General features: G+C 41.0%; 1 protein-coding gene and 1 pseudogene across 1 annotated transcript in view; both read right to left on the bottom strand.

Moving 5' to 3' along the window:
* Positions 1 to 2313: 2313 nt before the first annotated feature.
* Angptl5 (angiopoietin like 5) overlaps positions 2314 to 20121 on the bottom strand; it is a 24804-nt gene continuing 6996 nt past the window's right edge. The window contains exons 3-9 of the mRNA XM_004626155.2: positions 19955 to 20099; positions 18864 to 18967; positions 17651 to 17744; positions 15462 to 15562; positions 13557 to 13677; positions 9339 to 9524; positions 2314 to 3015 (exon numbers count right to left, since the gene is read on the bottom strand). Coding sequence (XP_004626212.1) covers positions 2705 to 3015; positions 9339 to 9524; positions 13557 to 13677; positions 15462 to 15562; positions 17651 to 17744; positions 18864 to 18967; positions 19955 to 20099 — 1062 coding nt within the window. The 3' untranslated portion in view covers positions 2314 to 2704. The remainder of the gene's footprint in view (positions 3016 to 9338; positions 9525 to 13556; positions 13678 to 15461; positions 15563 to 17650; positions 17745 to 18863; positions 18968 to 19954; positions 20100 to 20121) is intronic.
* Positions 10087 to 11438, bottom strand: LOC101559880 (annotated as a pseudogene).

Raw genomic sequence — 20121 nt, 5'->3', positions numbered from 1 at the left:
GATACATTCCAAAACCCCTGTAGATACCTAAAACTGAAAATAGCGCAGAGCCCTAGCTATGCTATGAGTATTTTCTAAATAGCTATGATAACGTTTAATTTGTAAATTAGTCATAGTAAGATCTAGCAGCAATAACCAATAGTAAATAGGACAATCATAACTATATAATAAAAGTTCTGTGAATGTGGTCTGCCAACAAATCTTGTATTGCACTGTTTTTGTGGGGTTTTTTTGTTTTTTTGTTTTGGTTTTTGGTATACAGCTCAGACACATAGTGATCCTACTGTCCCAGCCTCCCCAGTGCGGGGATTACAAGTGTGTGCCACCACACCTGGTTTCAGTAGGAGCATGGCACGAGACTGGCACAGCATGCAGTGCCGTGGATCGAACCCCAGTCCTTGCAGTTGCCAGGCAGGCACTTAGACCTCTGAGCTCCGTCCCCAGCCTGCACTGTATTTTTGGGCAATGGTTGACCACAGTAACTGAAACCTCAGAAATACAAACCACAGGAAGATAAATGAAGATTGATAGTCCCTCAATATTTCTATCATCTCCACAGGCTTTATGATGAGATAAAAATGTGAAACAGACCCTGCAAGGCTATAAAAGAGACTGACTGTCTTGGCCTAGCAGGAATTCTAAGGCCCCACATCTAAGCCACAGACTTGACTTGCTAAGAGGCAGAAGTATTACCTTATGTTGAGGCTTGTGCCCACTATGTCCCCCAGAGCCCCTTGTGGTCACAAGTGGGGCTTTGCAGAGGGGCTGGATTTACGTGTGACACTGGGATTGATTCACAGTGCAATGCAAGGCTCAAAGGCACTAGGAGTAAGGGTGTGCATGCTGCCCGCCCCGAGAGGTCCAGGTAAGATAAAAGGGTCAGAAAGGAGCTGCTACGGGCCATTGCTTGCTTGTTTTGCTATCTTCTGCCTACCATGAACTGTCTGTCCTCTGCAGTGTCCCTCTGCCAAGACCCCGTGCCCCGTAGCCAGCTGATAATGGACTGAAACTTCTACAGACCTTGAGCTAAAATGAATCTTTCCCTCTTTAACTTTGGGTGTTGGGTATTTTGTCTCAGCAATGAGAAAAAAAAACTAAAACTTTTTTTCAATTTATTTTTTGATACAAGGTCAGACTCACAGTGATCCTCTTGTCTTAACCTCTCCAGCGCTGGGGGGATTACAGGCATGCACACCACACCTGGTTTGCGGGACTGGGGTTCAAACACAGGTCCTTGCACTTGCCAGGCAAGCACTTATGCCACCAAGCTACCTCCCCGGCCCAACTAAGACCCTTAAATGTATACATTAAATCGTCTTCTGGTGCTCATATTATCACAGGTATGAAACACAGGCATCCCCCAGTTCTGTGCTTCCCAGAATGGATAATATTTTATTCCACCACCAAGATGCTGAAGCTCAGATATGCCTTGGACACGATGCGAGCCGCATGCCACTCTCACCCTTGTCCTCTGCTCCTCCTCTTCATGACTCACTCACTGCTTTGAGAGAATCTCAAAGTACAACAAATCCTAAACGATGACCTGTCACTCCTGCACCTCCCTGAACCCGAGGGAGGTTCCATACTCCCACCAAGCCTCGCCCACGTGGGCGGGGTTCAGCGGCCTCATCCGGAGCCTGGCCCTTCACACTCGCCCTTAATCCAGTCTCCTTCTGCCTCACTCTGCAGCCAGCTCCCGGCTCCTGGTGCGTGGCTCTCCATCATCTGCTCAAAACTATTTTTGTTTCTCTTATCGCTCACCAATAACTGACACTGCCCGCATATGTCTTCACGGAATCCTGGCCAGCTGAGTAAAAGGGGAGAGGTCCAGCTGGCCCGTGCACGTTACAGCCTCGGATTCACTGCTCTTTCTCTGCTGCCTCTATTAAAAGTTCATACCATTCTTACTGGTTAAAGAGTTCAGATATAAAATGCGTTAGAATGAACTGATCAGACTAGAAATGTGCAGTGCATTGATTACAAACAAGAACAGTTTTTTCAGGGCTGTGAGTTGAACCCAAGGATGCTCCAGCACTGAGCTCCATCTCCAGCGTGCTCGGTTTTAGACAGGAGCTTGCTGCGCTGCCCGGGTTGACTCGCCTCTGCCCCACAAGTAGGCAGGGCTATGGGCCTTGCGGCTGAGCCTGGCTCACAGCAAAATTCTTAACCACGATGAAACAGGAAGCAAAAGAGACTTTATTTTGGCAGCAAGCATGTTACATATAAAATATGTGGCCTCACCTAAATATGATTTAAACACAAGAAGATTATATATTAATCTGACTAAAGGTTATTCCTTGTAATTTTCTTCAATATAAAGTATCTGTACATTATATAACTAATTATATAAAATGAATATACTAATATATAAAGTACTTTCTTGAGTTTTTCTAACATCTTGGTTTAAATGCTTCAAAAAGAAGACAGATTCCCTTAAAAGCACTGCAAATTTCAGGATTACAAGTTGTAATTCATTCAAAATAGATTGTATTACATCTTATTAGTATTATTTGCAGTAAAAACATAGTATGACATGATTCTTTTAATAAAATGCTACAAAGTTGAAGTTTTCAGATTAAACCTCTAATCCCAAACTGTCATCTGTAGTTTTAGAAACCATAGTAAAGAGAGAAACCATGTACAATCTTTAACATAATATCAAACATAATTTCAGGACCTGCACACAACCGCAAGTGCGGTTACTCTATGGACTGTACATTCTTCTGATTTTCATTGAGACAGCTCTAATCTTGATGGGCGACTCACTCCGGGCCCAGGTGTCCCACTGGATCCCACTGGCAGGCAGCTTTCCAGGGAAGCGGTAGGCGCCGTTCAAGTTTGCCAGGCCACATTGGCTGAACCACCAGCCCGTGCCATTTCTGAGGTGGCTGCAGCTCCACACAGACTGGCCCCCAACAAGGCAGGCAGGGCGGCAGCCGTCATTGTCAACATCCGCTGTGCTGAAAGGCCTCGTGTTCTGATTATCTTCTTTTCTGAGGCCCCGGAATGCATCACCTGGATGACACGGATGTTTTAAATAACTTAACTTAGAGATAGTTTCTACTATTTTAATCAACTACTACTGGCATATTTATGCAAAGTCATCACATCTAGAAACAGAGCTTTTTTTCTACTGTTCCTCGCATTAAAATCTCTCTCACACCAGTTGCAATATGCTGAAACCTGGTGATGAACTGTTCAATATAACAAGCACCTATTTGATAAAGGTATAAATAAATTTATAAATTTGGCTGTGTAGACAAAACCAAATCATTTCAGCCAAAAATAATAGCCCCCAAGCTCATTATGCTTACAGATGATCAATATAGTAATTGGCAACTTAGGAAATAAATAACTTCCAGGGCCTAATGCTCCCAAGAAGATAATTTTTCTTTCTTTCTGAAGCCACCCCAAATATCTCATAGGCAGCCACAGTTACCTGAGGGACCCTGTGGCTGTTCCAGGGGTACCTGCTTTGGCTGCAGTGAAACTTCAATCACGGACCTGCCTCAACGACTCTGCCCCGTAGCCTCTTTGACTCCATCTCACAGCCTCTCTGAATGATTCTGACCTCTAGAACCCTTATCAGTCAAATCAGTGAGGGGCCCCTCCCCCACCCATGACCAAAGAGAAGGCCTGACACTGTCTGTGTGCAAACCCACCACTCTTCCCCACATGAGCCACCTTCCCATGAGTGTAGTGAGCCCGTCCATGCCCTGCCTTCCCCTGGGCTACAGCAGATGAACTAAAAAGGCCTCTTTCAGAAGGCAAATGGCTGCCTCTGTGTGATTTCTATCTCACAAAGAGTATATATGAGTGAGGACTCTACAAGGCGTGCATGCCAAAGGACACTCAACAAAAGCAGTCAGCATCTGGGACTGGTAACACTCAAAGCAGTCAGCAGCCATGGAGCAATGACAAATTGCTGGAAGCCACCATCTCCAGCGGCCAAAAGGGCTCCTGGCCTACAGGGAGCGGTTTGCTCCACACTGAGAGGACCCCTAGCACTAAGAGCTGACTGCATTGACACGCAAAGGCCAAGACTGTAAACGCTAAAAGAGCTACAACTTGCCAATTCATGGTTTCTATCCCAACTGAGCAAAGAACCCTCAGCCAGCTGGGAAGAATAGGTTTTCATTTCTACCATTTATATCACTTTAGATAGAGAAAATTAGATGAGTAACTGGCTAGCCCTCTGTTGAAGATTGATTATAGACCTATATAGCTCACTGTGTACTAAAGATGGGTGAAGCTGAAATTCAGACTTACAATTATCACAGTTATGTGTTTTTTTTTTTTATTTAAGGTCCATCCAGTCTATATAGAACACCTAAGGTCCTCAAGAAAACTTCAGCTTTACTCCTTAGGTGTGCCTTTTCCTCATGGCTCTACACACACCATAGAGATATTGCATGTACATTATCCCTGATAGTCACAGTACTTGCCCAAAGATTAAGTACAGTATCTTGGCCAAGACAATCCAATTACCTAAGACACAAGCCCAGGAATCATGTTATGTTTTATAAAGGCCCCTTAAATTAAAAGGTTCTTAGTAAGTCCTTAATACCTGAATTCCATCTATACACACATAAACTCAGACTTATGTGTGAAACACTAACTCAAAGAGAGGCTATGGAACATATGTAGTGCAACAAAGGCTTGGGATGGCTTCCCTTTGTTTCTGAATGTTTGCTATCTTGTGAGATAAACACTTTGAGAAGCCTCAAGAATTTCATTTGCAGTGTGGCCTCTCAGAAACCCCATCGAGTCTGCCCTGTAGACTGATTGTTAAAGTTTGATTATTAAAGCCTCTGACTCTACACTTGAGAGGAAACAATGGCGCATAATGTGGGTATTTACTTTTATAGAGAATATAATTTTCTAACATCCACATGGTATAACGGCTCTCCAAAGTTCAAGTGAGATGTCACCTAGGAAATATTACCTAGGGTTTATGATGTTCTCACCGGGAAAATCCAACTATCAGAAGGATCATACATCACATGGACTCCTTACTGCACTTTGTTTAACAATTCATTTTTTAAATTTTTACTTTAATGAGTATATGATAGCAGGAAGCAGTGATTAGACTCCCCTTGGATAGTTGGTCCACGTGCATGATACATCTTAATTTCTTCACCCCTTTCACTCCATTTCTAAGTCTCTTTCCCTTTTGTAAAAGATAACTCCCATTTCCTACTATCTTTAATTTCCTCTTTAATTTATTTATATTTTGGGTTTCTCAAGTAAAAGGAACTATCAAATATTTAAGCTTATATATCTGATTTATTTCTCTTAAACTTTTGGTCTCAAGTTGCATCTACTTTCCTACAAATTAGAAATTCAATTTGACCTAACTATTCCTCTTCTAGGTGTATGGGTGGCCAGAGAGATGGCTCAGTGGAATAAGCGCTTCCCTGGCAAGCGCAAGGACCTGAGTTCAATCCCCGGTTCTTAAAAAAAAAAATAAATTAATAATAATAATAATAATAATAATAATAAGTGTCTTCCTGAAAGAGTCACAGATACCTTATTACAGTGACACATGCATACTCATGTTTATGGCACTCAACTCATAATAGGATGTTTTTAAAGACAGGTCCTGCTGTGGCCATTCATCTATAGATGGGCACTCGGCTGATTCCAAGACCTGGCAAGCTACTATGAGCTGTACTGCTATGAACCTGAGTGTGTATCACTGTCTGACTCCTACATAAAAGACTGGCTGGGCTGAAGGGATTTCTAGCTTAAAGTTTTTTGAGGAATCATGATACTGATTTCTGTAGTGGTTAAACAAGTTTACCTTCCCACTAACAATGTAAAAGGGTTTCTTTTCCTCCACAGCCTCCTCAGCATTTCTTATCATGTGATATTTTTAAGATATCTATTCTTTCTGGAGTAAACTAGAATCTCGATATTATTTTAATTCTCATTTCTCTAATGCCCAAAGATGTTGAATATTTTTTCATGTATTTATTAACTATGTGTGCTTCCTACTGAAAAGTGTCTACTTATTTCATGTGCCTTTTTTTTGACTGGGTTTTTAATGGCAGTGGGGTCCTAAGTTTTGTTGTTTGTTGTTTTTGTTTTTCATATTCTACATATTAGCCCTCTGTCCAAGGAGTAGCTGGCATTAGTTTTTTGGGATTCTATAGGCTATCTCTTCACTGTGTTGCTTGTTTCCTTTACTGTACAGGAGCTTTTTAAGTTGATGTGATTACATTTGTTGATTCGTGATGTTATTTCCAGAGTATCTGGTGTTCTATTCAGAAAGCCCTTGACTAAATATGTCTTCAAGACTTTTACCTATTTTATTTTTTAGCAGATTGTTTCTGCTTTAATATTTAATTTTTGATCCATTTTTTTTATTTCAGTTCATGGCAAGATATATTCAGTCTCAAGCATGTGGATAGGCAATTGTCCCAGGCCCATCTGCTCAAGACCTCTATTTCCTCCTTATGTGTTCTGCTCCTTTGTCAAAGATCAGTTTGCTGAGTGTGCCCGGGGTTGTGTACCCTCTCTTCGGTTCCATTGATCCACATGAGTTTTGTGGGGTTTGGGTTTTTTTTTTGTTGTTTTTTTTTTTTGCAGAACTGGGGATTGAACTCAGGCCTTGTGCTTGCCAGGGGAGTGCTTATTCCACTGAGCCATCTCTCCAGCCCCAAATTATTTACTGGGAAGTACTTTTTTTTTTTCCAGAACCGGGGATTGAACTCAGGCCCTTGCGTTTGCTAGGCAAGTGCTTACTCTACTGAGCCATCTCCCTGCCCCCCCCCCATGAGTTTTGGGGCCAATACTGTAGTGTTTTTATCACTGCAGCTTTGTAATGTAACTTCAAATCCAGGACTGTGATGCCTCCTGTTTTGCTTCTGGATGTAGACTTGCTTCTCCTATCTGGGTCTTCTGGGATTCCATATGAAGTTTAAGATTATTTTTCCTAGTTCTGTGAGGCATATCATTGGTATTTTTATATGGACTGTATTAAAAACTAAGTATCAGTTTGGGAAATCTGGCCACTTTGACAATATTGGTTCAGCCTATCCAGCTAGGGGACATCTTTCCATTCTGATGTCTTCTTTGAGCTCCGCATTCAGAGTCTAGTAGTTTTCACTGGAGAGGTCTTTCACTTACCTGGTTAAGTTAGTTCCTAAGTATTTCATTTTTCCTGATGCTATTGAGAATGGTATTGCTTTCCTAATTTATCAGTGAGTTCATTATTGGTGTATGAAAATGCAACTGATTATATCCTGCTATACTACTGATGCTAGTTGTTAATTCCAAGAGCTTCTGAGTGGAATTCTTTGTGTCTGCTATGTAGAGGATCATGTCCTCTCTAAATAATAATAAGGTGAGTATTTCCTTTCCTACAAATGTATCTCTTCTAGTTCTTTCTCTTGATTGATTGCTCTGGCCAATGTTTCAAGTACTACTGTACTATACTGAATTGGAGTGGTCAGGTTTTGTTTTTGCAGAACCAGGGACTGAACTCAGGCCCTTGTACTTGCCAGGGAAGTGCTTATTCCACCGAGCCAAATCCATGGCCCCAGAGTGGCCAGGTTTGGTGGTACATGCCTGCAGTCCTGCACCTGGGAGCTGAAGCAAGAGGATCACCACAAAGCCAAAGCCAGCTGGACATAACAAGTCCATAGCTTAAAAACAAAACCACATAAGTGCATAGCAGTTGTAAGAGTGGACACACTTGACTTGTTCCTGACTTTAGAGGGAAAGCTTTTAGCTCTTTTCTTCAGGGTTTTTGTCAGGAATACGTGAACAATTCATTTTTAAAATATATGCTTAAGTCTATTTCTTAAAAACTAGTCCATTAAGATTATTTTGTTGAATTTACTGTAAATGTGGGGTCAGTGAACAGGACACTATATTCTCTGACAAACCAGAAAAATTCCTCTTGAGTTTTATCATCAGGAATATTTGTACTTTTTCATGGAACAAGTGTGCTGCTTAGGTAGTTAAGTTGATGCTTCTATTTTTTGTTCCAAGCACAAAGCCAAATTTGTAGCTCACCTCTATGATATGGCTGATCTTTTCTCTGTTTCTGTCCTTACATTCTGCAGATACTTTTTTTCACTGTTTTGATATCCTTAACAATCTTGAGAATATACACAATACTAGCTCGTCAAAATTTGAAAGTTCCATAATGTGAAAATTTGCTTGTAAATTTCACCTTCTAGCCAGAGCATATTCATTTTTAAAAGAACCACAACCAGCTCTGATTTTTACACTTTTACATATAAAACATTCAAAATTCTATACTGTAACTTTAAAGTCTTCCCTGTCCTTCAAGACCTGCATTTCAGACACCCGCCTCACATTCGAAGGCTGAGCCCCCTTAGGTGTCTCAGTTTCCAATCATGCCAGTCCCTTCTTTGTGCCCTGTAATTTTCCTCTCTGTGTTCCATTACTCAAACTGCTGCATTTGCCAATATTCACTTGCCAAAAGAAAGTTTTGTCCCATAGCCAGGGCCCTGGTTTTCTACTGAACGTACGCCACCGCCTCCACTCTTGCCGTCAGACTTTGCAGGAGTAAGTACTTTCCAATGTTTCCCAGATTCCACATGAACTCCTTGGTGAAAACTACCCTTTCCTGACATTTTCTGGATATAGTCAATTGGAGTCATTCTCAGCCTTTCTTTAAGCCTTAAAATTTTTTGAGTATCTTTGTCTCCAGTTTACTTATCTTCCCCATGACATTGTGGTCAGTGAAATAGCCAGAAACCTATAATGCTCATTTGTAGACTGTAATAGTGAATCCACATAAGAAATAAGTACAAGCTGCAACAACAGAGTTGACTGTAGTATTTAACTAAAATGCCTTGAAGTGTGTAAGAAAATAAATTCATCTGGAAATGAGCTGATGCATCAACACAGAATGCAGGGAGCACTACGTTCAGTTTCTAACAACTTTGATTATTCCCTGGCTCAGTGCAATGAGCTCAAAGTATTGGGGTGACTCACTTCACCTTTCAGGGTTCTGCACCAGTAAAAAGGAAAGAACCACAACCAGCTTTAACAGGCTGCAACTTCTAAATGTCAATTTCTTTGCACATGAACTGGGAATAAGACCTCCTCAGCCTACCCCAGTGGGCCTCCAGCTAAACAATCACCTGTAATCACACACAGGGAATGGCTTAAGGAATACAAAGCACAGCACTTCAAAATCATTGGGTAATAGAGTGAGTGCTCAGAACAGTATCACAGTCACTCATTCCCAATCCAGTAACGAACCATGCATCAAATAAAATGCACTCTTTTCATTTTCATCTAATCCTAAGTCAGTGATACATCAATCTTCTGAATAATTCAAAAAACAAGAAACTTACCCGCATTTCCTGAATACCGTCCTAAGTGCAGTTTAAAAAATCTTGTTTCATCCTCTAGCCAAAAATTATCATAAGAAGCATAAGCAAATGTGTCATCTTCCGATTCCAGGGCCACGTGCAGCATAAAACTGGTGTTTTTCTGATTTACTATGTAAAATATCTTTTTTAGTCCTAGCCAAAATTCTCCTGTAAAAAAATTGCTTTGTTTTAGTATATTGCAAAACCCAGAAGGACAATCCTTTATTTTTCTTTTTTTTTTTTTTAACGATTGACATAGTTTATTTAGACTTAAGACAGCAGCCACCAGAAGCAGCAAAAGAGGTGGCAGAGAGAATTAGGGAGAAGTGGCACTTTTACTTTAAACGAGAACGAGGCAGGAGATCTTTCCAGATGTTGCAGCGGCTTATACACAGGAGCCCCTACTGGAGGAACAGCTTTAGGCATCAGCTTCACTCACACTGAAAGCTAGGTACCCAAAGAAGAACCAAGTAGACATACAGACATACAGGCAACTATTACATCAGCTGGATCCCCTGGGAAACTAAAAGCAGTTTTTAAGCATAGTCCCACCCATCCTTTAAAGCACATGTTTAGGTTACCCTAGAAGAGAAACTAACCACGTAACCAGTTAAGGTATAAAAAATAAAAAGGCCCACAATCTTTATTAAAGTCTGTTAATGTAATATAATATGTACAAGTGGCACATGGTGCCAATTTTATTTGCAGATAGAGTATTCAAGTTTACAAGTTACACCTTTGCCACAGCCTTGGCCAAATCTTCAACTAAGGCACAATTCAGCTGCGCTAGAGTGCTGACGTTAGCATGCTTTGAGGTGGCGTATTTGTTCTTGATAGTCATATGCTTTGTAAGCCCACGATTGACCCCTACTATATTCTTAGCCAGGTGCTGCATTACAGGAAAAAGAGACTCTTCAGTGTACAACAGGTAGTGCTGCAGAGTTGGTGTCCATTCGCCATTATCAAGAATTTTCTGTGCTAAGCAAAAAGCTCCTGCTGCAATCTGAGAAGGAGGAAAGTGCACCATATCATAGTCCAACATAGACAGCTCCATCAGGTATTTGGCCAGTGTATGTTGCTCAACATCGACCTCTCCAATCTTCGATGCTCTACGAAGAAAGTGCAGGGGGAGCAGGTGACCCAGCCCGAAGTTTAAAACTCTTAGGATCTTCATTTCCATCTGCCTGATCTGGTGCTTAGCGTAAGTGTTGTTAGTCACATAGGCAAAGTCCCCAATTTCTGGAAGGTACATTTCTTCGTATTTGCTTGCGATGAACATGGCAGTGACTCCGACCAGCTGCGGCATCTTCTTAGGCACACAATTATTCTGCATGAACCGGTCAATAATGGACACAGTCATGTGCATGGTCTCCTGCAGTAACCTGAATTTCATCTGAACCTGTACTAGCCAGTCAATTAGGATGGCTCTCATGTTTCCAGTGATTTCTCGACCCAGTAGGTATTTTGGTCTGACTGCCTGCTCTTCCTCAAGCTGTCTGAGATAAGTAAGCATAGATATCTTTCACGTATTCACTACAGAGGTTTGGATCTGCTCCATCTTCCGCATCCACATCACTCACAGCCAGAATGACACCAGAGAAAGCCTGACACAGATCTTCTTCAGCAGGGGCACACCCAGAGGTCTCCATGGGGCTTGGAGAGGGAGTATCAACCAAAACGGGTTCAGGAGAAAGTTTTTCATCCTTAACAGGAACAAGCTCAGGCGCTGGCACACACACAGGCACTTTTTCCAGAGGTTTCTGTAGTTTTTTAGCAGTAACTTTTCTAGTCGCCAAAGTTTTTGATTCCTTTTTCAGGGGCACTCTGGCTTGCAGCTGCTCACTGACTTTGTTACTGATGTCTCCGAGAGCTGTTCTCGGCCTCAGACCTGGCTTGGAGGCTGCAGCAGTGGCCAAGGGCACACGCTTTGCGCCTGCCATACTGACCGTGGCCTTATTATTCTCAGCGTTAATTTTCGTGTTTCGGGTGACTCGGAGCGCCATGGCTTCCTCTTCACCGGACAGCAGCAGAATACCGGAGCCCCAGGAAAACCTGGGCGCGCACCCACTACAGATCAACAGCCGTTCCTCCGCAGCACCAATCCTTTATTTTTCAAAGTTTAGTGCTATGTGTTTCAACAACGCTGGGATGACTCACATAAATAATGAAAGGCACTGGCTGGCCTTGCTCAAGTTATCAGTGTTTATCTAATTTTTTTTTTAATTCCTACTTCTACTTCACCAGACTGAAGAAAATCCGACTGTTTCATTTTATCTCCCCAAATTAACTTTAAAAGTTTATTTAAAGACTGAATAAGAAGTCAAACTTTAAGACATGTCAACGGAAATTTGTTGATAGAGTATAGCAGGTAGAAAAGTCCCATGCACCAGCGACTGTAGGAAGTCTCTCCTCTATGTCAGCTGCTCCTAGAAGAACACGTCCTGAAAATTCTCACTGAACCCGTTCGTGCTTTAGAGAAGACTTCCTGAAGAAGCACTACTTCATTGCAATGCAGCTTTTCAAGTATCTATGATTGGAAGTAGAATGTGGCAACACCAGCCTACCCCAGGGTTGGAGTCAACATTTCCAAGATGACTGGAAATCCAGGATGAGTGGAAGAACTCCCATTCAGAGGGCATACTTTGTGCAAACATATTCCACCCAACGGCTTTCTACTTCCCCCAGTCCATGGCGTAGCCTACATGGGGACAGCTCCGGGATGTATCCTTCCACTTGAATCAGGAAGTTATCAAAGGACCTAAGAATCTCGTCCAAATGAACTTCAAAGAGTTAGGGGAAAATGTGATTGCATGCAAACTATAGCTAAAATGTTAAGTCCTCTTTCCAGGGCTTAGCGGAGGCATTTTAGCTACCACCCAGTTAAAATAGAAAAAGTATCCAGAGTAAACACAGCAAGAAAAAGGACAGAGTAGGATGGGACCCGCGGGCTCTGTTTAGTCTCCCGCAGTCCATGGCTCTTCCTCTTCAGCCTGTCATCTTTTCCCTTTACTCCAACACCACATTTCAGACTTAACAGTACACATTTCTTAATCTTCCAATTATTTTTTAAATGTTCAAGTACAATGTTATCTCAGTTTGCATCAAGAATACCTAAAAACTTAATTAACCAAAACTATCATCGCTGCATAGAAATAAGCACAGAGTAAGAAAAATGACAACTCTAAGCTATGTCAATCTATGACTACTTAATTCTAAAGGAAACACTCCATCAGAAATCAGAGATAATGCTAAGAAAGAGAAGTATTGAACTGCATTCTACAGACGGCTGTTATCTGGCTATAAGCCAAACCCTTTCTAAAACTGCTGGCATGCTGTAGGGTTTCTATCACCAGGATTAACACCTCCACTTACTAAATGCATCCTTGAGTGACATTATTATGGGATGCAAAATATTTTAAATTATAATAAGAGCAACTTTCAAAATAGCACAAAAATTATCAAAATCACCTACAGAAGTTCCAACTGATATAAAAGTCTGCAAGATTCAGAAATATCAACATTGGCACACACCTGTAATCTCAGCACTCATGAGGCTGAGGCAGGAGAGTCTCTGTGAGTTCAAGGCCAGCCTGGGCTACATAAGCGAGTTCAAGGCCAGCTTTTACTACACAGTGAGAATACATAGTAAGACCTTGTCTCACTACCCACGTCCCCAAAAAGGAAATATCAATGTTCCGTTTACTAGCAAAAGTGATTCTCCTGGGGTTTACGATTTTGAAATTTGAACATAATGATATTTATTAACATTTTGTAAGACACTATGCTCACTTAAATTTGGACAGTCACATACTTCAATTTTACATTTCACTTGCTTGGGTAGACATAGCACGCATCTTAAGACTTTTAAGATCTCTAGCAACCCTGCCTGTTCACTTTTTCATTCTACAAATAGTTGGTAAGCACCTGCCAGAACTCTGAGTATATAATAAGATACTTAATGAGTACTCAATTTGGAATTTTCTCTCAAATCACATCTCAACAGATATCTAAAAAGGATTTTTATGTCTCCACTGAAGATCTTTTTAAAATCTGACATAGGAAGAGAGCATAATGTAAGTGATATTTTGATAGTCACATGGACTTGCTATTTTTACAAAAGATACAATCTATACAGAAAGCCTGTACACATAATACTGAAGTGCAGGGAAAAGGGTAGAGAAGAAACACATAAAACTGGACCTAAAAGGTCACCGAATCCATCCAGGTAGTCACACCATGGTCTCTGGAAATCAATGATCCCATCCATCCTTCTCTGTATCACAGTCCATCCGCCTCCTCTGTAATCCATGTCGCACATTACCTAAAAGTGCCCGGAACACACCAAAATAATACACCATTAATTTCATCATTTGATATTATAAAGCTGATGCTTCATCTATAAGTCTAGAGAAAGACACAATACTTTCCACTGAAAATTTTACTGCATTTGTATGCCATTAATAGATTCAGAGTGGGCTGGTGAGATGGCTCAGTGGTCTAAAGCACCTACTTAGAACAAGCTTAGCAAAGCACAGGGACCGCGGTTCAATCCCCCACACCACATGCCAGCCAGCCCCGCCCCCTGGTGGGCTGAGCTGGCCACACACACACACACACACACACACACACACATAAATAAATAAATAAAAAATAGATTCAGAGTTTTTAAACTCTAGAAATAAGACTATTATAAAACAAACTTGTAATAAAACTAATTGCAGCCCTTCTATTAGTCACTTTAAGCTATTATCTTCACTATAACTCCTTAAGCTTATCCCCTTTCTCCTCAGCTCTACAAATACCTTTCAGCTTAGTAACAACAGAACTGACCTGGTGTAGCACAGTGATGTGCATTATGACTCTCCAAATTAACCTTTTGTTCCCATTACAGTGCTGAGTTGTTCAGGTGGCAAACATACCCGTATGCTGGCTTGGTTACTCTCTTCTCCCACAAGCTGGCTTGGGTTCAGGCCAGCATTTTCAGACAGAAAAGCACCATCTGTTTCCACTCAGTAGGTGCTCATAGGTGCCCCTAAGTGGGCAGTTGCAGGAGACCCATAAAAGTGACAGGAAAAAAGTGACAAAGACAAAAGCAGAGCAACTCCACCAGAATCTTCCCACACAGAGATGTGGAAAGGGAGTGTGGAGGAAGAGAAGGAGCCAACATCTCCCCACAGAAGAGGTAATTGTGCATCCCACTCTCTACCGAATTAGAAGCCTTCCTTGCCACAGCTGTTCAGATCCAGTTTTGAAGATGTAGACAAAGTAATTTGGGTAATCTTAAAATTATTCCCTACCTAATTGCCAATTTTTGATATACTGTCAATAGAAAAATAATAGTAATAACTCTAAGGAGATACTGGTAGTATATATTTTAAAAACTTACTGTACAATAAAGGCTACCAATAAGGAATCATACAACACATACACTTTCTTGTACACAAAGTATACCCAGAAAAAATACATGTATCAATACACACATATATCCTATGCATTATCTCTAATAGAAGTTTCTATTAGAAATCTAAGCATAGAAATACTAAGGATAGACATAAGAATGTTTCATTCTATTTGAATTAAGAATGGATCATCTTAGCACTCTGTCTTGCACTCCAGTGAAAGGTTTGCTTTGTCATTAATTTCTTATAGAGTCACATAGAATCATTTTTCAACAAAAGAAAGTATAACCATACATAGGAAGGGTCATCTAAAGTATTCTAGTAGGGCGCAAGGGAAAGCACACCAGTTTTCCTTGTCTCCCAAGGCAAAGTAAGGTGAAGATTTATGTTACATGATTCTGCCTACTGTAAGGATAATATAAGATCGAGTACCACGGCTCAACTTGGAAGGATGTCTCCATAGAAACTCAACTAGAAAAGCGAAAGGCAGGATGTTCTTTGCTGCTCATCTTTTGGGCTTTAGAATTATAGAAAACCAAAATTTTAAAACTGCGACTTCTACCCCTTTCTATTTCAGGGAAAACACTTCAAACAATGAATATACTAGTGTTAATATTGAATTTTATCTTATCCCCAGTACCAAAAGAAAAAAGAAGAAGTAGAATGTGAACTTTATCTTATTCTATTTAATAAGGAAAAACTTTACCTCAAATGGGTAATTAGAGCCTTCTGGACAGATGATGTACAAACCACTTGGCGTCTTGGTGACAGAGCCAATGGTGTCTTTAACATCTGTGCAATCTAAACCTAGAAAAGTAAAGTCAGCTATTTAGGATGCTTTCAGGTTTACATTTCAGGCAAGCATTTACAGTAGAGAATTGATAGCACTTTTGAAATTATCAATATAGTCTCTATTAATGATGTAATGGTCTTAACTTCCTAGAAATGATACATCATCACAATTTTAAAAAACTGCATAGAAGATCTGAGGTTTACAAAATCAAGGCTACAATAAACATTAACTCACCACATCACCGTTCATGATTAGTGCTCTATGCTAGGTAAATGCTTTATTGGGGTCCACGCTGATCTAATGTACTATGCATTCTCCTGTCCAGTAACCACTATTCTTTCAGGAGTCCAGGTTCATCTTGGAGGACATAAGGGAACTCCCTTTAAATGGGGAGGAACAAACTCAAAAGCAAGTTAGGTGACAGCCATCAACACACCCTTGACTACTGTATTCCAAATCTCAGAGCCTGGTATGCTAGAGACCACCATTACCAATAGGTAGAAGGGAACAAATCGGAAACCATGGTCTTCACCAACAAGCTCAGCTTGAGGTTAACACTACAAAAGCTGGAGCTGTTGTCCACGTAGTTATCCCCTCCGAAACGTTCAGGTCCCCAGGGAATTGTAGATCTATATCTGTATACATGGATGAGGAATTACCTTTTACTACAAATAGTACATTTTATTGAAGATACTCTAGTGCATCTTTTATAAATGGAAAAAGTCACCTCTTATCAGCATCAGTTGCTCCAATGCCTGGGTCAGAGTGCTGGCTCTACTCATTAGCCAAGAAATAGTAACTAACCAAAGCCATGTCGGCTTCATAAAGCACCAGAACAATAACACTATTGTATAGTGTTATTCTGACAATTTATACAGTTAGGTGTTATATAAAGCCCTTAGCACAGGGCCTACCACACATTAATATGCAGAAAGTATCTCTGTAAAAAGTTAACTATAAACGGGCATTTCTTTTCCCTTTATTTCCAGGAGATGTAGGTTTGTTGCCTACGTTCCAAATTGCTAAGAGATGTTCCCGTGATAACCTTACACTCCAAGGTCTGACTGAAGTCTGTGCTGCAGAAATGATCCGGGCTAACGTATCGCTGTGTCGCTCCCATCCCAGGAAACCTGAGCAGTCTCTGGATTTTCTGCCCTGTGTCCTCCTCATTTGATGATGACGAACACAGTGAATGTTTATGTTGCTCCCAGTACGCATCAGACAATAGGTTAAGAACTTTTTTATGTATTTACTGATTTCCCCTTCAAAATGACCACGTGGGGCAGACACTAGGTTTACCGCGGAGGGAGCACAGCAGGGAAACGGCGGATCAGGGCTCGGAGGCCACACGGGGAAGCCTCCCGTCCTGCACTGCATCATGTTATGCTACCTACTGAGAGACAGTCGGAGGGAGCAAGTGTTACAAGACAATAATTGTAGAGTAACAAGTGAAAGTGCCTGTCTTCACCCTGGGATACAGGAGATTCTCAGGCATTATCTACTACCTTTTATTTTAGGGGAAAATTGAAGACCGCATACTAGGCCCTCAGTGAAGTCTACCTACTGAGAAGCTCAGGGTCTGAATTCATTCTGCATGCTTGCAGAGTGTCTTTCTTACAATTCCAAGCCTATAGGAATTAATATGCTGCATTTCAGTACAAAAAAAGCACTAACTTTCTATTTATTTCTATCTTAAATGTCTTTTCAAATGTTATATCTCAGTTTGAAACCTTTCAAACGTGTCAAAACTATTGTTACAGGTGGGAGGAATTCTGAAACTTACTTTTCTTCTGTCTGAAAAGTAATTATTAATAAAATGCCAAAAGGAGAAGGAGAGAGCAAAGCTGCCTGCAACTGTGCTTTTTGCAACACTCTCAGGAGGTCTGTACAGGCATGAGCTTCGAAAGGCCCAAAAAGATGCTCGCTGAGCAAAGTGTACACCGTCTGCGGCATCGCTGACTGCACGGCAGGTATGAGCCTTCCAGGCTGTCGGGGAACAGGGAGCTGCTCTTCTGAAACAAAACCTTTAAGTGGACTAAGCCTTCAGGAACAATCTAAGCAACAAAACACAAATGAAAAGATGGAAACGTCAGCACTCTCACCGTGTGACTGGACTGTTCTGTGAGGAAAAGGATCCAGCTGCTTCCTAAAGACTTCTGTGGTCAGAAGGAGGATTCGACTCATGAGATCATTAACCTAAACACACATGTGCGCGCACATTTGGGTTAGCTTGCCTCTGAGCAAACCTCCTCTAACTTAACTATATAAACACTATTGCCAAGCCTCTTATAAGCGCAGCTCTGGAGTGATGCCCTTTGCTCCAGGTTGAACGCTGACGGCTTTCACAAAACGCTGAAGGCGTACCTCGGGAACAACCATGGTCAGTAGCGTCTGCCTCCCAGACAGAATGCCTGCCTCTGCGTGTGACTGCCTTGTAGGTCTGCCCCTCACACCCTGTCTGAGCCACCGCTCTGCTTCCTGGTCCCCTTCCTTTGATCTTCTTGGAGTTGTCGCTCTCCAAACTAGCTGTCAACTGGACCACACCGTTTCCTTGCTCAAATGCTTGACTATCGAGCATGCGACAGTGCAACCTCTGGTCATCTCTTGAGTCTTCACTTTTCCTCACACCCTGTAAGCCTCACAGCTGATCCAACCCCACACCAAGAATTCCCTCCAACTAGAATGCCCCCTTCCTTACCCAATCTTTGGGACTTCTGAGGTATTCACTGTTCTCTCCTGACACAGCTTGCCACCTCTCTCCTTTGGGAAGGCTTCTTGTATGTCAGCTTTCTCTTTCGTGTCATTCTAACAGCACCCACTTTTTCTTTTACATTTTTCTGCCCCACTAACCTGTGTATGTCTTTTTGTCAATTTTTATTTATTTATTTATTTTGTACCAGGTCTTGCTACACAGCTCTGACTCATAGTGATCGTCCTGCCTCAGCCTTCCCAGCACTGGGATTACAGGTAGGTACCACCACAGCCGGTCTCAGTGGCCAGCACAGCGCACACCACGTTCTGAGGCCAGCATGGCACGTGGTACCGGGACTCAAACTTGGGTCCTTGTACCTGCCAGGCAGGCTCCTAGACTGCCAAGCTATCTTCCCAGCCCCGTGTCTTGGATCACCACAGTTTTTATCACTTTCTGTTTGTTGGAGGCTTCTTTCTACAATAGCGCCTACATATCGTGGTACCTTTCACCTAAGAGGCACTAGCGAGACGTCCTAACATGAATGTGTTAAAAAATAGAATAGTGCCTTCAGCTGTGAGTTAATGTACACGGGCAATAACAGCACAGTGCTGAAAAGTCCATACCTGATTGGACAAGTAATCCAGGGATGCTTGCTGCTCATCAATCATATTTCTTAGTAGTTTTTTGGTACTTCGTGTGTAGGAAACAATAGAATTTTGCAGATTTCCTTAACCATAGTAAAAATAGCTGTTAATTATTATATTGTTATAGGAAATAATTGTGGTGAAATCAATTTCACATATTTTGGATAAGCACATAAATAAAATATATCAATTGATCTGAATACTCAGAATTGTATATTTTAGTTAGTATATATTATATTTAACTAAAGATTAACTTAAAAAGTAAGTCTTCAGGAAACAATACTTTTTAATAACACAGATTACCCAAAATAATTAATCTCTAATTAAGAGGTAACATTCCGAATTTTGATTCTCACTCCATGAGATGACATACAGAGACAAAAGGAATGAGATTCTCTATAAATTACTATATAAGAAATTTAAAAGCAACAATTAATTAACTACCTTGCATACCACTTAGGTTCCTCATAAACAGAAACCTTTGGTTTTCTTTATTTTTAATACTATATTTTATATAATTAATCTACTAACATGTACACATACATCTTAGTCAACATTTTTGGATAGCTGATTTCTGACTGAACTTTAAGTATACTTTCTCCTTTTAAATTATTTTATAGAAAATAGTCACTATTTCTTATAAGACATTTGCAAAAACAGTACAAAGGACTTTTTCCTTATGGCATTTGAAACTACGTTGCCATTACATCCCACCACCCCTCATTTCTCTTACACTAACTGTGGTATTAACACAGTCATCACCATCAGCAAATGAGTGTGGACCGCCTGTATCCTCAGCCTACTCATGCTTTACTTATGACACCAGCGATGTCTTCTGGAACGAAACAATTAACACATCTTCGCATACTTTATCCCTTAAAATTATTTTATCTCTAAGGTATTTTTGCTTTTTGTTTTTATGTATTTGGTACCAGGTCTCACTACATAGCTCAGACTCATAGTGATCCTCCTGTTTTCAGCCTTGCCAGTGCTGAGATTACAGGCATGCACCTCCACGCCTGGTCTCAGTGGCCAGTGCTGAGATAACTGTATTTATTTGTAATACTCACTACACATTGAATGTCTTTCTTCTCGTGTAACTTTAGTTTTAACATTGCATGATTCTTCACAGTCTTCCTTATAAATGGTATCATTACTTTGACTTTCATTTTTTGCATTAGCTGCATCTTCTACAATATTAGCGACTGAAGAATCCTTCACATTAAAAAAAATGAAA

Source organism: Octodon degus, unplaced genomic scaffold, assembly GCF_000260255.1.
Source record: "Octodon degus isolate 3935 unplaced genomic scaffold, OctDeg1.0 scaffold00012, whole genome shotgun sequence".
NCBI classification, from domain to species: Eukaryota; Metazoa; Chordata; class Mammalia; order Rodentia; family Octodontidae; genus Octodon; species Octodon degus.
The sequence above is the reverse complement of the archived record's forward strand: the minus strand, read 5'-3'. Positions and strand labels throughout refer to the sequence as shown.